General features: G+C 42.6%; 1 protein-coding gene across 4 annotated transcripts in view; it reads left to right on the top strand.

Annotated features, from left to right (window-relative positions):
• CFTR (CF transmembrane conductance regulator) overlaps positions 1-19152 on the top strand; it is a 98911-nt gene that overhangs the window by 39624 nt on the left and 40135 nt on the right. For all 4 annotated transcript variants that reach the window (XM_060279579.1, XM_060279580.1, XM_035127373.2 and 1 more), the window contains 7 exons: positions 1314-1406; positions 2690-2872; positions 7458-7649; positions 12583-12677; positions 14161-14247; positions 15467-16187; positions 17675-17803. In XM_060279579.1, the coding sequence (XP_060135562.1) occupies positions 1314-1406; positions 2690-2872; positions 7458-7649; positions 12583-12677; positions 14161-14247; positions 15467-16187; positions 17675-17803 (1500 nt within the window). The remainder of the gene's footprint in view (positions 1-1313; positions 1407-2689; positions 2873-7457; positions 7650-12582; positions 12678-14160; positions 14248-15466; positions 16188-17674; positions 17804-19152) is intronic.

The raw sequence follows: 19152 nt of genomic DNA, 5'->3' as shown, positions 1-19152 counted from the left end.
TAATTTGAAAGACTTTATTACTGCAAAAATGTGTTGAATAGTTAATACCCAACTGCTATTAATTGTGCTACACATATGCTCAAATATGTTGTTGAGAGGATACAAACATGAACCTTAAGGCTGATTACAAGCATGCAGGGAGCCATGTGGGTGCACCTTCATGGGTTTGTAGTAACCTCTAGGTTAGATTACTGCAACATGTTATACATGGGGCTGCCTCTGAGGATGGTTTGGGAACTTCAGCTGGTGTAGAATTCTGTGGCCAGGTTGCTCACTGGGCCAAGACAGTTTGAGCATAGAACACCAATTAGTTTCTGGGCCCAATTCAAAGTGCTTTTGTATTGCCTTTGTGTTGCCCCTTTGCATGAGTAATACATGACAGGGCCTCTTTCTATATGCAGGACTGAGCTAGGTAAAGGTAAAGGGACCCCTGACCATTAGGTCCAGTCATGACCGACTCTGGGGCTGCACGCTCATCTCGCATTGTTGGCCGAGGGAGCCGACGTACAGCTTCCAGGTCATGTGGCCAGCATGACAAAGCCGCTTCTGGCAAACCAGAGCAGCACATGGAAACGCCGTTTACCTTCCCGCTGTAGCGGTTCCTATTTATCTACTTGCATTTTGACGTGCTTTCGAACTGCTAGGTTGGCAGGAGCTGGGACCAAGCAACGGGAGCTCACCCCGTCACAGGGATTCGAACCGCCGACCTTCTGATCAGCAAGCCCTAGGCTCAGTGGTTTAACCACAGTGCCACCTGGGTCCTACATTAGTAAATAACATTAGTAAATAAACAATGATTTGAATGCGCTATAAACATGCAGCACCAGATGGCGGCAGAGAGCAGGAAATTTTAAAATGTGATTTTCCATAGAGATTTTTTCCTTTTGTTAAAAACGATCTAATTTCTGACTTATTTATGGTGTTTTTTCCCTGTGTTTAGATCTACCCGCAGTTATACTCAAGTGCAATAAGGTTAAATTCTGATTGGTGGTCTTTAAGTTGATAGGTGGAGAGGGGGAGATAGTGTTAAGGAACCAAAAACAAAGGGTGACATAGCCGGTTCATATGTGCAGTTAAGATGATCTTGCATAAGATGATCTTGCCATCTCACTTGCATATGTTGGGAATCTCCATCTGAAGATGACTATTCACTGGCATGGACAGACTTTGCCCACTAACAACCGCCTTCTTTTTAGTTAAAAGTAATTCGTGCCGGAACAAGAGAATGTTTTAAAAGGCATGTTTTATGGTTAGAATTTAGCATGTTGTATTATATGTATCTGTGCTTGACAAACTTTAAATTAAATTCACAGGATTTCTTGCAAAAAGAAGAATACAAAACTCTGGAATATAATTTAACAACCACAGGGCTTGAGCTGGATAAAGTAACAGCCTTCTGGGATGAGGTAAATCTGAAATTTTGATCATTTTTGCCAAGTTCTTAGAGTTTCTTTTAAAAGGATTGCCCCTTATTAGATTAACTGTTTAATGTGCCTTTAATAATAACTACAAGGCAAGCTGATGTTCAGCAGGTGAAGACTGCCCTGTTATTCTATGTCCATGCTGTGTAAAGCTTCACCTGATGAATTTCTGCATCAGATATAGTTTTTGAAGGGACAGGTGCCCAGCCAGAAACAGCCATGGCAAACCTAATGCATTACTTAGTTCAATATGAATGCATGAAAGCTTACTGAGGGGGGGGGGGAGTTGCAAGAATTCCAGGATATAAGTTAGCTTGTGGTGTTCTGTGCAAAAACAAACAAACAAAAATCCTTAAGATAATTTGGTGTCTTATTTAATTTTTGTCCCACCATTCCTCCAAGAAGCTCAAGCTGGCATATGTGGTTCCTTCCCCCTTGAGATCCCATCCTTTACCCTCACAACAATCTTGTCAAGGAGGTTAGGTTGAGAAATAGCTACTGGCCCAACTAAGACCACCCAGGGAGCTGAATTGCCATGTAAGGAGCACTCTCAACACTACACCATACAACTAACATGGTATATAAATATTGACTAGTGTTGCAATATAGGTGCATCTTCTAATACATGCCAGTGTCTCACCCTGATAACCCCAATAATGGACTATAATAACAATTTTTAAAAAGTTTGATTCACCTTTGCAGACCAATTTGAGGGACTGGGGCGGGTTTTGATATAGAGTATGAAATTGCTTGATTAATATCAGAACATATATCTGGCTAACTGTGGATATTCAAAACATCTACACCAAGGTTAGCTGTCAACATCAAGTTAAGCCAGATTTTCTTCTAACTCAGAATCCATTTCCAGTTATGATTTCCATATGATATGGGAAATCTGGTAAACCTTAACCATAGTTGGCAACCATGCTGCGATATTGCTTAAATGCAGGTGATGTGACAGGGTGGGAATTCAATGCAAGGAAAAAGAGGAGTTTGTCTTGGGGTGGGTGGGTGTGTTTGTACGAGGAGCATAAAGAAGCTGCTTGATGAATATACAATAAATATACTACAGTTTTTAAAATTAAGGTCCATCTCAAAATGTCAGCATTCAAAATAGCAAACATCAGAACATATGGAATTATTTTTATGCAATAATAATGCAGACACATAATATGAACGTGTTTTCTTCAGAGAACTCATTTATGCATGCACAGAGACCTCCTTGTTGCTGCTCTATAATTTTGAGTGTTCGCTTTTCCTCTTTGCAGGGATCTGGGGAGTTCTTTGCAAAAGCACAGCAGGAAAATGGCAACAGGAAAATATCCACTGCTAGTGATGGTCTCTTCTTCAGCAACTTCCAACTTCATTTTACTCCTGTCCTTAAGGACATCAACTTCAGAATTGAAAAGGGAGAGATGCTGGCTGTTGCGGGGTCTACCGGAGCAGGAAAGGTACTGATGGCAGACTGCTGAAAGATTTGCATGTCAAGGCCCCCAAGCCACCCCCCAGGAGAATAAAGATACAAAGACACAGCTTTTAGGTTAATGTTAATGGGCAAAATTTAGGCCACAACTTTATTGGTTACAGAATGTGAGCGGTAATGGCTTAGACATTGGCAACAACAGACTATATCTGACTCCTGCCCACCTTGCAGGAAGTCTGGTAAGGGTAAACTACCAGTAAGGGGAGCCGCGCTGATGCGGATCGACGTGAGCACCCCTTGGTTCCCGCTGGGGTTGTGGCATGGCCCTAGCTCCTCCCCAGGCTTTGGACAAGATCCACACCCCTATTCCAATGCCTAACCGCCAAACCTTACAAAGTTGTGACGGTTGCTACGAGGTAGGCGAAAACCAAGTGGCTGGTGCCAATTTGCCAAATGGAAAAAGTCCTACCAGGCCCCTCAACAGTGACCAACCGAAGTCCATAGCAAGGCCAGTGACGCAACATGGAAAAGGGTGGGAGGGCAGGTGCCAGGCTGAAAGGGAAGCCTCAGAGTCATGCCACGGCTTAAATCAGCCCTGGCCATGCCCCCACACGACCTGATTGGCCGCCTGGTAACCTGAGGTGGCCAGGGTCTCCCCCAGCGTGACAGGGGACGCTGTCCTGCCCCCACGCTGAGGCGGGAGTCTAGGTCGCCTGACCGCGACCCTTCCCCACCTGGAAGTGGAGCCTTTTTTATTATTAAAAAACCCCCACTGTAATTCAGCAAAACGTTTGTAAATTCTGTGATATTAAATGATGCGTTCTTTTTAACGGCAGAGAGGCTGGAAGTAGACACGATGGCACACACATGCTTGCTTCTGATTGTAGCACATATGTCTCCTTCCTCTCCCTTTGTTACTGTCTAAGCTCATGGCATAACATCCAAGCTCCACAGGTGGGAGCTAAGGGAAAAGGTGGGGAACTTCTGCTGTAACACCATTAAATTACACATGTTATATTACTAGATGTTTAGCAAGAAGAGAAGAGGAGGAACTACACTGCATGGCGTGGAGTTTGTTATTTGTTCTTCAGATTTATATACAGTCATACCTCGGGTTGCGAACGTGATCTGTGCGGAAGACACGTTCGAACCCGCAGCATTTGCAGTCTGAAACGCCGCGACTGCGCATACACGTGATGTCATTTTGTGTTTCTGCGCATGTGTGAGCGCCGAAACCCAGAAGTAACCCGTTCCGGTACTTCTGGGTTCGGCACAGTCCGCAACCCGAAAACGCGCAACCCGCAGCATTCGTAACCCGAGGTATGACTGTATGAACATGAAGCTTCCTTGCATGGCATCTGACCATTTGTACATTTAGCCCCACACAATCTACTCTCATTGATAGCTGCTTTGCAAGGTCTCTGGCAGAGGTCTGCCCCAGTGCTTTCATCTAATATCCTTTTAACTGGAGATGCCAAGGATCTAAGCCAGGAAATTCAGCAAAAGCCATGTGCCTTACTGCTGATCTATGTTCACTTTATACTTTTAAAGAGCCACAATCCAAATATTAAAATCACCAGTACATTCATAGCATCAATAATTCCTCACTGGATTTCTATGCAACGTTTACATCTTTTCACATGCACAATTCTATGAGTATATATGTATGCTTTACATTTTAGAAACCTGGGCAGTGGAATGTGCAGTGTTTTTTTCTGGGGGTACACATTTTGTGAACATTGGTACTTTTCTCCATTTACTGTATTTATTTTTCCCAATTTGAACTATAAAATGGTGATTTTCTTGAGTCAAAATGCGAGTACTCCTAAACATTTTTTTTAAAGAAAGAAAGCACTGGGAATGTGAAATGTAAATTTGCCCCTCATCAACAATGTGCTTTTGGGCAATGATGTTTTAAAGAAACAAAAGCCACATGTTTGTCGTTCCCTCAAAAACAAAAATTAATGGAATGTGAAACTGAAACTTTCTCATCTCTCAAGGTTAACCTATGCCCACTGGTAGCCCTCTAGCAGACCCAGATTTTGGAATGTTATTGTAGCATGAGGGCCAAAGGTTCCAATTTATATATGATAAATATAATGAAGGATGATCAGATACAAAGGAGGACTGGGCTCTTGCACCGTTAACTGTTGTATAGAAAAAGCTATTCAGCTATACCTACACAATATTTAAAAGGGCAGGAGGCATTTTTAAACTTTAAAGGGTTTTTTTTTTGCTTTTGCATTTGGCTATCCTAGCACCAGCTCTGACTGCAGTTATTCTCAATAACTATGATAACTCGAGTCACAGCTTAGCCGCAGTTCCTAAGACAGTGGTTCTCAAACTTTTTTTCTCTCACTTTCAGAATAAAATTTGAGAACCGCTGTCCTAAGTTCTCAAGTTCTGTCACAGGAAGCTCACCTCTGTTAGAGATGCAGAAGTTAAAAAATAAAGTTGTATGACTGTTTTACTAACTAAAGGCATTATGTGAAAAGTAGATCCTCTTTAGAAATTAGCTTCCACAGCATTCAAAGAAAAAAAATGAAGGGAATGCATGGAGGCTAATTTCTGAAAGCGGTTTGCATTTAGAGTAGCTTTGATAACACGTACAATCTGATATTTCCTCATATTTCTCACCACTTTGATGTTCACTAAGTGCCACAAGGTTACTAATAGCTACTAATTAACTCAGAAACCATGGCAAGTGTATTCTGAAGTTGCAATCAATAGTTTCCTGAAGGGCTTTCAAGCTAGAATGAATCACTAGCTGTGCTCTTGTCCTGTTTTACAGAGAAGTATTGCTGGAAATGTCACACCAAGCCAAATCATTAATAGGATCAATCAAAAAGTTACACAGATTAATTATGCTTTTTCAAGGTTGCACAAATAGCCATATCTCTGGGTTTATGATTAATTTACACCTAATGCTTTGCCTGACTCGTCAGAGATTCAAAGAGGCACTGAGGTTTACTCTGCAAATGTGGAAGATGTCTATGATCGACAGGCTATTTTCTGAGCTGAATTTAGTTATTCAGCTTGCAAGGATGATTTTCATCCTTTCGCATTTTGAATTGTATTGGAATGAATCTGCCAAGCCATGCACATAAGACCCCATCCTTACGAATTTATTGATATAAACATAATAATAATAATAATAATAATAATAATAATAATAATAATAATAATAATTTATTTATACCCCGCCCTTCTGGCCGGGTTTCCCCAGCCACTCTGGGCGACTTCCAACAGAAACATTAAAATACACTAATTTGTTAAACATTAAAAGCCTCCCTAAACAGGGCTGCCTTCAGATGTCTGCTAAAAATCTGGTAGCTGTTTTCCTTTTTGACATCTGATGGGAGGGCGTTCCACAGGGCAGGCGCCACCACCGAGAAGGCCCTCTGCCTGGTTCCCTGCAACTTGGCTTCTCGCAATGAGGGAACCACCAGAAGGCCCTCGGAGCTGGACTTCAGTGTCCGGGCAGAACGATGGGGGTGGAGACGCTCCTTCAAGTATATGGGACCAAGGCCGTTTAGGGCTTTAAAGGTCAGCACCAACACTTTGAACTGTGCTCGGAAACGTACTGGAAGCCAATGTAGATCTTTCAAGACCGGTGTTATGTGGTCTTGGCGGCCGCTCCCAGTCACCAGTCTAGCTGCCACATTCTGGATTAGTTGTAGTTTCTGGGTCACCTTCAAAGGTAGCCCCAAGTAGAGCGCATTGCAGTAGTCCAAGCGGGAGATAACCAGAGCATGCACCACTCTGGCGAGACAATCTGCAGGCAGGTAGGGTCTCAGCCTGCGTACCAGGTGGAGCTGATAGACAGCTGCCCTGGACACAGAATTGACCTGTGCCTCCATGGACAGCTGTGAGTCCAGAATGACTCCCAGGCTGCACACCTGGTCCTTCAGGGGTGCAGTTACCCCATTCAGGACCAGGGAGTCCTCCACACCTGCCCGCCTCCTGTCCCCCACAAACAGTACTTCTGTCTTGTCAGGATTCAACCTCAATCTGTTAGCCGCCATCCATCCTCCAACTGCCTCCAGGCACTCACACAAGACCTTCACTGCCTTCACTGGTTCTGATTTGAAAGAGAGGTAGAGCTGGGTAGCGTCCGCATACTGATGAACACCCAGCCCAAACCCCCTGATGAGCTCTCCCAGCGGCTGCATGTAGATGTTAAAAAGCATGGGGGAGAGGACAGAACCCTGAGGCACCCCACAAGTGAGAGCCCATGGGTCTGAACACTCATCCCCCACCACCACTTTCTGAACACGGCCCAGTAGGAAGGAGCGGAACCACTGTATGACAGTGCCCCCAGCTCCCAACCCCTCTAGGCGGTCCAGAAGGATGTTATGGTCGATGGTGTCGAAAGCAGCTGAGAGATCCAGCAGAACCAGGAAACAGCTGTCACCTTTGTCCCTAGCCCGCTGGAGATCATCAACCAGTGCGACCAAGGCAGTTTCAGTCCCATGATGAGGCCTGAATCCCGACTGGAAGGGATCCAATATTGTTCGAAGTTGCAAACTTAGAATAGTCATGGCTACTAGATCTTGTTGTACACACCTTTTTATTAAGGAATGAATGTTAATTATTATAAATCTCAATAACAGACTTCTCTCCTGATGATGATCATGGGAGAGCTGGAGCCTTTGGAAGGTAAAATTAAACACAGTGGAAGGATTTCCTTTTGCCCTCAAGTATCGTGGATCATGCCTGGAACAATTAAAGAAAACATCATCTTTGGAGTTTCCTATGATGAATTCCGATACAAGAGTGTCATCAAAGCCTGTCAGTTAGAAGAGGTCAGTCTTTAATATTTTCTTCTTGCTTGCAGAAAATGATTGTGGTTAAGAGCTGCAGGGGTACATATAGCTAGTGGCAGCACTGTATAAGAAGTGCTGAATAAGATGTTTAAAATTCAAAGAAGCACTTATAATTTATCAGTACTGTATTTTCCTCATTCAGCACAAGGTTATATAAACCCTACTGCTTTAATTTCTCTGCTCAAGGTACAGGCCTCTTCTGCTTAGATCTCATTGCACGGCCTTGACTGATGAATGATTTAAAATGTGTCCAAATTGTAAACCAACCTGTATTTATAATTAGAATGAAAATTTCAAAACAACACTGGGCTTACAATTTAGTTAAGGTCAATATGGGCATCAAATGCATATATATATATATATATATATATATATATATATATATAGAGAGAGAGAGAGAGAGAGAGAGAGAGAGAGAGAGAGAGAGAGAGAATATATAGTTGTTGTCACATCTAGTCAAAGTATGATAAAATAAATGAGACTGGGATAGCGAGACAATATTTTCCTGAGATGTGTCATTCTCTTGTGGAACCCATCATCAGTTGCAAGATTGATTTCAATTACATTGTAGAGAACTAACCCTCTGAATTTTTAAGTATAATAAGGTATAGCTGTCCCATAACTAGAATAGTAAATCTAAGAGTCAAAAATTATGCATTCTGTTAAGAGGAAACAGCCATATTAATGTTATAGTAAAAATTGATACTACTGTGTATGCATGTCTGTTATCTCTTTGGCCGAATCATGAAATTTTGAAATGGCTGTTGAAATTGTAGAAATCCAATTCTTGCTTGAAGTTGCTGTACTTCCAAAGTCTGTCTGTTCATTAAAGCCAGGCTTTGCCCAAAAAACAATTAAAGCAGAAATTTCCTGAAATTATGTTTTTTGTGATGGATAGGTTGTGTTGCATAACCTGCAAATGACTCAGCCAGATAAGCTATAAATCTGGGTCTGAATAGAAGGAAAAGAATAGGGATGAGACAGAAGATGTAGAGCTAGTGACAGCGCTTAAAATATTTTTTATCAGAAGTGTCTATTAACTAGCATTTCCAAAAGTGCATGTATCACTTTGCTACACTAAGCAAGTAATATGGAATGCTGTACAGCTTGCTGATCTCATACTTGTAAGTCATAGTTCATATATTACGTTTCTGATGGGACGTGGGTGGTGCTGTGGTCTAAAAGCACGCCAGTGCAAGTAGATAAATAGGTACTGCTGAGGCAGGAAGGTAAATGGCATTTCCATGCGCTCTGGTTTCCGTCACAGTGTTCTGTTGCACCAGAAGAGCTTTAGACCTGCTGGCCACATGACCTGGAAAGCTGTCTGTGGACAAACGCCGCCTCCCTCGGCCTGAAAGCGAGATGAGCGCCGCAACCCCATAGTTGCCTTTGTCTAGACTTAAACCATCATGGGTTCCTTTACCTTTTTACCTTTTACCTATATTACCTTTCTCATGTATGTATATTTGAAGCAGCAAACTACTTGGTGCAGGTAAAGTGAAAAAGGTCAGACTATCACTCCCCCGTTTGTTCCTCGATTAGTTTTCATGTCAGAAAACCCAATCATTAATAGCCCCTATCTCCTTTGACCGGTGTGCAATCCGTTCCAAAGAATGTACCATCAAATTTCACCTGAAGGATTGAAGGAGATGTGCAAGGTAGCTTTATCAAATACAGTACAATTATGCATAGATGGAAGAGAAAGCAAATAGCTTGCATAACTTTCTGTGTTTTGAGATAGGAGGGAAAAAATTCCTTTTAGGAAACATTGAAGCACATTCTCAGGGTGGAACATTTTACTTCTTGTGCTCTGAATTAGTGTTTGCAGTGTTGAAAGACCTCATTAGTGGTACTTTTCTATCCAAAAATATTTGAGATGGTACCAGAAATCCGTCAGGGTTTGTTGCCCTCAGAAAAGAACCTATATTTCTATTTATTAAAACAAATGCAGAATTTTACCAGGGACGCTGAACGCATTATGTCTGGCACTGAGTATAGTATTTAAGAACAGTCCTTGACAATCTTAAATCTGTACTCAAGGCTGGGGGGAAGGGAGCAACTAAAACATTAAAGAAACACGATTGGCTTGAGATCTTAAGGAGAAGTAGACTCCAATGCAGTTTTTCCCCCTCAGAACTATACAGTGGACGTTGAGAAGGCCTCTATAAACTTTGATAAAGGTCTCAGAAAACCTGGCAAATGATACTCATAGACAAGTTAGGAAATATCTCAAGAAAATAGGTTCACAATCTTACTTTCCCCCTTAAGAACGTAGGAAGAGAACCAGGTCTAAGTAGGGAGATCTATTCTCAGAGTGGCCTGCCGTTCTCCTGCTTGCCTGCCAATCTAAGCTTCCCCCTCATTTTTGTGTGTTCCTTAATTAGCCTTAGACTGCATATAGGTAAAGGTAAAGGACGCCTGGACGATTAAGCCCAGTCAAAGGTGACTATGGGGTTGCGGTGCTCATCTCACTTTCAGGCCAAGGGAGCCAGCGTTTGTCCACAGACAGCTTTCCGGGTTGTGTGGCCAGCATGACTAAACCACTTCTGGCGCAACGGAACACCGTGACAGAAACCAGAGTGCACGGAATTGCTGTACCTATTTATCTACCTGCACTGGCATGCTTTTGAACTGTTAGGTTGGTAGGAGCTTGGACAGAGCAATGAGAGCTCACACCATTGCATGGATTCGAACTGCTGACCTTCTGACTGGCAAGCCCAAGAGGCTCAGTGGTTTAGACCACAGCACCACCTGCGTCCCTGTTAGACTTCATATATTGAGCCCCAGTGAACGTAAGGCCTTCTTTCTTCTGACTGGGATTGGGATTCTGATTTGGATGCTAACTGGATTCTCCTTTTGTATATGACTCCCACTGTCAATCATCAGAGGAAATATGAGGACTTGCTTTTGTTCCTATGGGTATTGAAATATACTCGGAGTCGAGAGTGAATTTCATGCTCTTTATTCAGCTCATATTCATCAAGGAGAAGAAGAGAAGACGAATGGCTCTTTTCCCAAAACCATCTGCTTATATACATTATTTACACAATGGGCCTTGCGTGATTGGCTACTTCAGGGCTACACCTGTGGGCCAATTATATTGTGGATTGACTTCTGCCTGCAGCCTGATTGGCTGCTCCTACAGGCCAATCAGGTAGCAGATTCACTTCTGCCAGCCGCCTGATTGGCTGCTCCAGCAGGCCAATCAGGTTGCGGATTCACTTCCACCTGGAGTTGGATTGGGTAGCTCCCGCTGATTCTGAATCCTATTGTTCTAGGATTCAGCTCAGTACATAACAGGTATTTTATAATTAAGTTTGTCAGATATGCAGGTCATCTTCAAAAGAGTCCCAGCAGCTTACAAAACAGACTAGACTACTGTCTCCAGTTTAAGTATCCACAGTGAAATTAATGCTTTAACTGTGGAGGGGGAAAACATTCAGAAAATAACCAAAGCAATGTTTTCAGAATCAGGAAAGAGAAAAACTGAAGGAAGCCCAGGATTATTTTGTTTATTTACAAAGCAAACCAGAGTTTAAATTGCTGGCATCATATTTGTCTTAGTAGCTGACCACCTAATCAAATCCAACCATAGCTGCCAAGTTTTCCCTTTTCTCGCAAGGAAGCCTATTCAGCATGAGGGAAAATCCCTTAAAAAAACTTGGCAGCTATGAATCCAACAGAGCATAATGATCCCAAAGACTGAAAGATGAAGCTAAAACAAATGTAAGGCAGGAAAGGGGATAAACCTCTTACAGAACAATTAGCCTTGAGATCATGGGTAGGCAAACTAAGGCCTAGGGGCCGGATCCGGCCCAATCGCATTCTAAATCCAACCCACAGACGGTCTGGGAATCAGCATGTTTTTACATGAGTAGAATGTGTCCTTTCTTTTAAAATGCATCTCTGGTTATTTGTGGGGCATAGGAATTCGCTCATTCCCCCCTCCCCCCCAATAGTCTGGCCCCCCACAAGGTGTGAGGGACAGTGGACCGGCCCCCTGCTGAAAAAGTTTGCTGACTCCTGCTTTAGATAATTTACTCAAAAGTGCAATGGATTTTTCCTACAACAGAGGGAGTTCTTAAAGGTACAAGGGTTGTCTCATGGTCTAGACCTGGTAAGAGACGTAGAATTGTGCCTGTGGTCTTCTCTGCTCTACTGTGGAGCTGCAGCCTTTTCCAAGGAAGAAAGCAAAGCAACATGTGCGGTTATCTACCCCACAGGAAACACAATATGGGCAGTGCTTGTTTGTCTGCTATTAGTCTGTCTCCTATTACTCTGGTGGCGAACATCACAACCTATATTACCCTTAGAGTGGGGGGGGGTATTTATAATTTTGGAAGTCTTATCCCAAATGAAGTGCAGATCTTCACCCAATAATGTACATTAAAAATAATACCAGTCAAACAGAGATGACAATAATTTCTAGGGCTTAATTCGGGCACCCCCAAACTTGGCCCTCCAGCTGTTTTTGGACTACAGTTCCCATCATCCCTGACCACTGGTCCTGTTAGCTAGGGATGATGGGAATTGTAGTCCCAAAACATCTGGAGGGCCAAGTTTGGGGATGCCTGGCTTAATTAAAAGCAACCAGCCACCAGGGTGGAAGCTGGTGAGTTCTTAAAGACCACCATGTGTGCTTGCTAAGAAACTGTGTCCATAGCTGCCAAGTTTTCCCTTTTCTCGCGAGGAAGCCTATTCAGCATAAGGGAATTTCCCTTAAAAAAAGGGAGAACTTGGCAGCTATGTGTGTCCCATGCCACTAATTGTATACATTGTAACATACAAACAAGTTGTGTGAACTTGCCCTCAGTTGCTCATTTTTATGACTTAGAATTGCTCCATATGATATAAATTGAGAAGCTGTGGTGTAATCTGAAGAAAAAAAAACTTTAATAAAATCTTTCAACAGGACATTTCGAAGTTTCCAGAAAAAGATGACACCGTTTTGGGAGAAGGTGGGATCACTCTCAGCGGTGGTCAGCGAGCTAGGATCTCTCTCGCCAGGTGAATTGAAATAATTGTATGATGCTTTTAATAAATACTGCCGATACTTGTTTTGTTATCAGCATGCAATTTCTCATGATTAATGGAAGTCTCACATTCATATGCAAGGTAAGGATTTGGTTTTATAAATTCAGAACCTTGTTGCTTTCTTACAACTAATTGAAAAACTGTTGGTGCCTAAAATTGCTGCTAAATTTTTAATGTTTTCAAATACAGCTTTCTACTTCATGGTATGAAATTTCAACCTTTTCCAAAGTTCTGGCATTTAAAGGGAGGCATCAGAAATAATCCTACACTCCATTTTCCTTCCCTGTTGTAACCAGCAGTTGCCACTCTGCAAGAACTAATGCATTCGGGTTCCCACTGTTATAATGTCTGAAATCATCCCTGCTTATGAAAACGGGTGCAATGCCTCCCCAAAGTTTTCAGCATTGCGTTATTCACTAGTGAACTACTCCCATTGCAAGCTCAGTCAGGCATTTCCTCAGCACTTATGGGAAGCACACGGCGAGGTAGTGGTTTTAGTACAGAGTTGTTGCTAGCAACACAGTCCCTTATTTAAACTAGAATTGTTGGTGATGCTCCCAGTTCAACTGAAGTGATACACTACAGGAATAGGTGGCAGTTTTCAGATGAGGGTTATATGATTTAAACCAGGCACCCCCAAACTGTGGCCCTCCAGATGTTTTGGCCTACAACTCCCATGATTCTTAGCTAAGAGGACCAGTGGTCGGGGATGATGGGAATTGTAGTCCAAAACATCTGGAGGGCCGAAGTCTGGGGATGTCTGATTTAAACTAAGAGAATTGGAATAGAATAATAGAATTGTAGAGTTGGAATAGTCAGATCCTTCCCCTGTGTAACATGTAGATACCATTTATGATGGGACCTCTTTAATCACATAGATAGAAAATATGTCTACAGCACCTTCATGGGCTAATTTACCTCTTGTTTACATTTTGATCTTATTCTGGAGAAACATGAATTGCCACCATGTCCACCAACAATGGCAAAATTCAAATTTAACCACCGAGGATTTAAGATCCAAGCAAAGCACCATGCTTTTATGTGGCCTATCAATGGATAAGTGCTTGGTATCGGTTGTTGCTGGCATCTGTCTTGGGAGACAACGGAAGGTGGTGAAATCAAACTGTTGGAAGGTTACAGTGCCTGCTGTGGCTGTAGAAACCAATATGCGAGAAACATATTTTGTTGCCACTGGGGCGTATGAAGGCAGGTCCGGTGGTTCTGCAGCAGAGGCACCATGGCGTTCAAACATTCAGGCTGTAATTGTTTCCTGAAATTAAATGTTAATATGGTGGATTATAAAGCCTACATGATCACAATACTGGATTCCCCGGGTGATGTTTATATTGCGTATAAGAATAGAAAAATATTCTGATCAAACATTCCAAATATAAATTAAATGTTAGCATTTACTTTTAGTGGAAGCTAATTTCATTTTTTTATGTCCTTTATTTAGAGCAGTATATAAAGATGCTGATTTATATCTCTTGGATTCCCCTTTCGGTTATCTAGACATGTTAACAGAGAAAGAAATATTTGAAAGGTATAGTATATTTTGACATATTTGCTTATTTAATAAAAATTTTTAATTAAATAATAATGTAATAAATAGATTTAATAAAAAAAGATTATTTAATAAATAAACACACAGGGTATTATGTCAACGTAATGCAAAAGAATTTGTGCAAAGCAGTACCCAAACCCAAGAAACAGATTTTCTAATGTATAATTTGATTTTGTGCAAATGCTTAATGCTTTTAGGAGTAGGTTTAGGTAGGTTCAAGGGACGCAGGTGGCGCTGTGGGTTAAACCACAGAGCCTAGGGCTTGCTGATCAGAAGGTCGGCAGTTTGAATCCCTGCGACGGGGTGAGCTCCCGTTGCTCAGTCCCAGCTCCTGCCAACCTAGCAGTTTGAAAGCACGTCAAAGTGCAAGTAGATAAATAGGTACCGCTACAGCGGGAAAGTAAACGGTGTTTCCGTGTGCTGCTCTGGTTCACCAGAAGCGGCTTTGTCATGCTGGCCACATGACCTGGAAGCTGTACGCCGGCTCCCTTGGCCAATAATGCGAGATGAGCGCCGCAATCCCAGAGTCGGTCACGTCAGGGGTCCCTTTACCTTTACCTTTAGGTAGGTTCAGAACATCATGAAATGCACATTATTCTATGGATATTGTAACTACTGGTAATTGGATTGCAATAAACCCTCATGATCATTCCAAACTTCTTAGTCTGAATTTCAGTAGTTCTGTAGATCATCCCAGGATGTGCTACAATTCTTTGTATTGGTTTGCTGACCTCACCTTAGCTGTTATCAGCCATTTAATGACATTTAAAAGAACACACTTCTCATCTATAAATAATAGTTGAACTGAGCCTTAAAAAAACAGGCAGGGGCTGGGGCACATGGAAGGTGTCCAGCAGTGGTGGGGATGTTGGCCCCCTCAATATTGGGTGTGGGTGGGCCCCCTGATTCAAAATATTGAGGGGGCTGGAGCTCCCTGTGCCCCATATATGCAGTGCTGGTGGCTATGATATTCAGATATCTAGCTAGATACCTAGTCCTCACTGCACAATTACTTGAGTGGCATACTTTCTTTTGCTCTTCAAATTGTATCTTGGCTAAATGAATCTGGGTTATTGCTTGTAAGTTGGAAAACACTCAAAGAAGATCAGCAAAATTGGGCAGAAAATGAGGTACAGAAAAAGAGCAATGATTACCCTCCTTGAAATCTCTAATTGTCCCCCCCCCTCTTTTTGCGAAGCTGTGTTTGCAAACTTATCGTCAATAAAACTAGAATACTTGTTACATCGAAGCTGGAACATTTGAAAATAGCAGACAAGATACTAATTTTACACGAAGGAAGCTGTTATTTCTATGGGACATTTTCTGAACTTCAGGGTCAGAGACCCAACTTTAGCTCTGAGCTGATGGGATTTGATGGTTTCGATCAGTTCAGCACAGATCGAAGGAACTCCATCCTGAGCGAAACGCTGAGGAGACTTTCTATTGGTAGCGACGGCGTGGGCGCACAAAATGAAATAAAGAGAACATCTTTTAAACAGACCTCAAACTTTGTGGAGAAAAGGAAGAACTCAGTCATGAACGCTCTGAATTCTAGCAGGAAGTTCTCTTTTATGCAAAAAACTCCACTGCAGGCCAATGGCATAGAAGAAGGCCTTGGGAAACCCGTAGAAAGAAGGTTTTCATTGATACCGGACTCTGAACAAGGAGAGGCAATTCTGCCACGCAGCAATGTGATCAACGCAGGACCCACGTTTAGAGAACATAGAAGACAGTCTGTGCTTAACTTGATGACCCGAACATCAGGTCACCAACGTCAGAGTTTTTACAAAAGTGGCAACGTATCCATACGTAAAATGTCAGTAGCCCAGCCGTCCTGTGAGACAGATATCTATGCCCGGCGCTTGTCTATGGACAGTGTGGCAGAAATAAGCGAGGAACTTAATGAAGAGGATTTAAAGGTACGTGGTTCAAATTACTGTTGGTAGATGTGCATTTATATACCACCCACCTCTTAAATGTACTCCATGAAAGCTTATCCCATAATAACCTGGCTACTCTTTTACATTGCTGAAATACTATTTTGTCAGCAAACATGGCTGCTCTTCTGGAAGATTGTTGTTAGATATGCTTCAGTTCCCATTATCTATGTAACATGATCCTCTATGACTGGACACCCAGTAGAGCAGGCATAGGCAACCTTGGCTCTCCGGATGTTTTGGAACTACAACTCCCATGATCCCTAGCTAACAGGGCCAGTGGTCAGGGATCATGGGAGTTGTAGTTCCAAAACACCTGGAGAGCCAAGGTTGCCTATGCCTGCAGTAGAGCATTTTTGTATCACGTACCCCTTTGATTTCACATTTGAAAATGTAATTAATTATCTCAGGGAGATTCTTCTCACAATAATAGTCCTTCTCAGGTGTGCAAGGTCCTAGGCACTGGGGTGTTATGTGTGGCCCCACTCCCCACAACCATGCATTGCTTGAACGTGAGTAGACCCAACACTTGAGTAGTACTATTGTTGAATCAAACCACAAATATTGCATTTGCACTGTGCTTCAGGGAGCACAGCAGTGCCTTGTTACTGTGTACTATGCAATTATAAACAATTACAACAAAGTATCCATGTGGTGAACATAACACATCCATAAAATAGTATAAAAATACTTATCCAACATCTGTACAATAACCATTGGTTGTCAGATATTGTCAAAATCTTCTCCGTCTTCGCAGCTCCTAAATGGTGTGTGTGTATACGGTGTGTACACACACACACACACACACACACACACACACACACACACACCACATTTAGGAGCTGCAAAGACGGAGAAGATTTTGACAATATCTGGCTCAAATATATAAATGCTAAGAAATAGACTGGGCAAATATTCTTAAGTATCTTATTGTGTGAGCATCATATTGTAGGGTTGCCATATTTCAGAAAAGTTAAATTCCTGGCACACGCAAAATTGTTGAGCTTCTAAGAAATTGTTCACATTCTTTGGGAAAACCTCCCCCCAAAATACGGATTTTTAAGCTTTTGGAGCAGCTTTTTCCGTCGCATTGCCATACATCCAGGGTTTCCCTGAAAAAAAAATCCCCCCAATGCCATTTTTACATCCGAAAACGATGAGATGTCAGGAATTGTCAAGTATATCATATTTAGAAGACAGCTAGAAATTTAAAAAGTTTTATACAAATCTCAACAATAGTCAGCTCTCATTCCTTTGAATAAGGTGCCAGCAGAAGATTATGTTATTCAGATAGTTCCAATCAGTGCTTTTTTCAGGGGGTACTCAAGGGTACGGAGTAACAGCACCTCTTTTTGTTGTTAAAAAGTGTGGCACTTACTGTAACAACTTCATGGTGAGTACTACCGGCACCTATTTTTCTAGATAGAAAGCACAGGTTCTAATTGTGTTCTTGTCCATTATTTTTCTAGGAATATTTTTGTGAGGATTCAGAGACCATGAATGCTGTTACTACATGGAACACATACTTCAGATATATTACTGTCCGCAAAAAGCTGATTATTGTGTTAATTATATGTGTAGTTATTTTTCTACTTGAGGTAAGAAGATTAACTCTGTTTTAACTTAACTGTCTGCTTAAGTTACTATAAGAAGAGTTCGGATTTGATATCCCGCTTTATCACTCCCCTTAAGGAGTCTCAAAGCAACTAGCAATCTCCTTTCCCTTCCTCCCCCACAACAAACACTCTGTGAGGTAGGTGGGGCTGAGAGACTTCAGAGAAGTGTGACTAGTAGCCCAAGGTCACCCAGCAGCTGTATGTGGAGGAGCGGGGACGCGAACCCGGTTCCCCAGATTACGAGTCTACCGCTCTTAACCACTACACCACACTGGCTCTATAAATGAAAGCAGTGTTAGTATAACTCTTTTCATAGTGATAGCGGCAGAAGGAAGCCACTAACTCACAGGCACTGGCGGAGGAACAGGAGTGTGGAGGGAGCGCACCGCCCCCGGCAGTGCAATCCCGGTGGGGTGCCATCGCGGCTGCCCCCTCGCCCGCGCTGGGCACCCCCCCGCAGGTGGCGTGCCATGCCCCCAGGATGCGCATCACACCCCTGGGGGTGGCGCACCACGCCCCTGGGGCGCACACCAGCCCCACCCCTGCCTGCTCTCCGCCCCCTGGTGCCAGAACATGAAGCTCCACCCCTGCTCACAAGGAAACTGCACTCTTGGCTGACATTGATCAGTTACATTACCGTCTCAGTTCTAAGTATTTCGATCATATCAAGTATCTGCAAGAGACATAACAGAACATGCTCACAGTATTCCACGCATGTTCAGGTATTGTGAGCTGAGCAACCAGGCTGTAGCATGGCTCATTAGAAAACAAAATAACCCACTTCAACCATTTAGGGGAAGATACCAATTAATTCTAAATATGTTCTAGTCTGACCCATAGTTTACTAAAAAACAAACAAACTGTTAGTGTGTGTGAAGTTAACGGTGTGATCCTACTAACAACTACCTTTCTGCATGCTCATTTAACACTGTTTCTTCTAAGTAGACATTGGTAGTACAGTCATATCTCTGAATACGAATGCTGCGGGTTGCGTACAACATGGGTTACGAACGTGCCGAACCCGGAAGTAAAGGAATGGGTTACTTCCGGGTTCAGTGGTTCGTGCATGCACAGAAATGACGTCATGCGCATGCGCAGAAGCACCGAATTGCGACCTACGCATGCGCAGAAGCGCAGACGTGGGTTGCGTACTGCTCATGTTGCGAACAGGGCTCCGGAACAGATCCCGTTCGCAACCAGAGGTACCACTGTATTGCACTGTAAACTAAGGAAGAAAGGAGAGAGTAAAAATAAGGTTGATAAAATATAAACTGGTAAACTTTAAAAGGGAAAATAAAATAAATACATACACAAAGGAATAGGATAAAAAT

Source organism: Zootoca vivipara, chromosome 10, assembly GCF_963506605.1.
Source record: "Zootoca vivipara chromosome 10, rZooViv1.1, whole genome shotgun sequence".
In the NCBI taxonomy this organism is placed as follows: Eukaryota; Metazoa; Chordata; class Lepidosauria; order Squamata; family Lacertidae; genus Zootoca; species Zootoca vivipara.
This window is presented reverse-complemented; position numbering and strand designations above follow the sequence as displayed.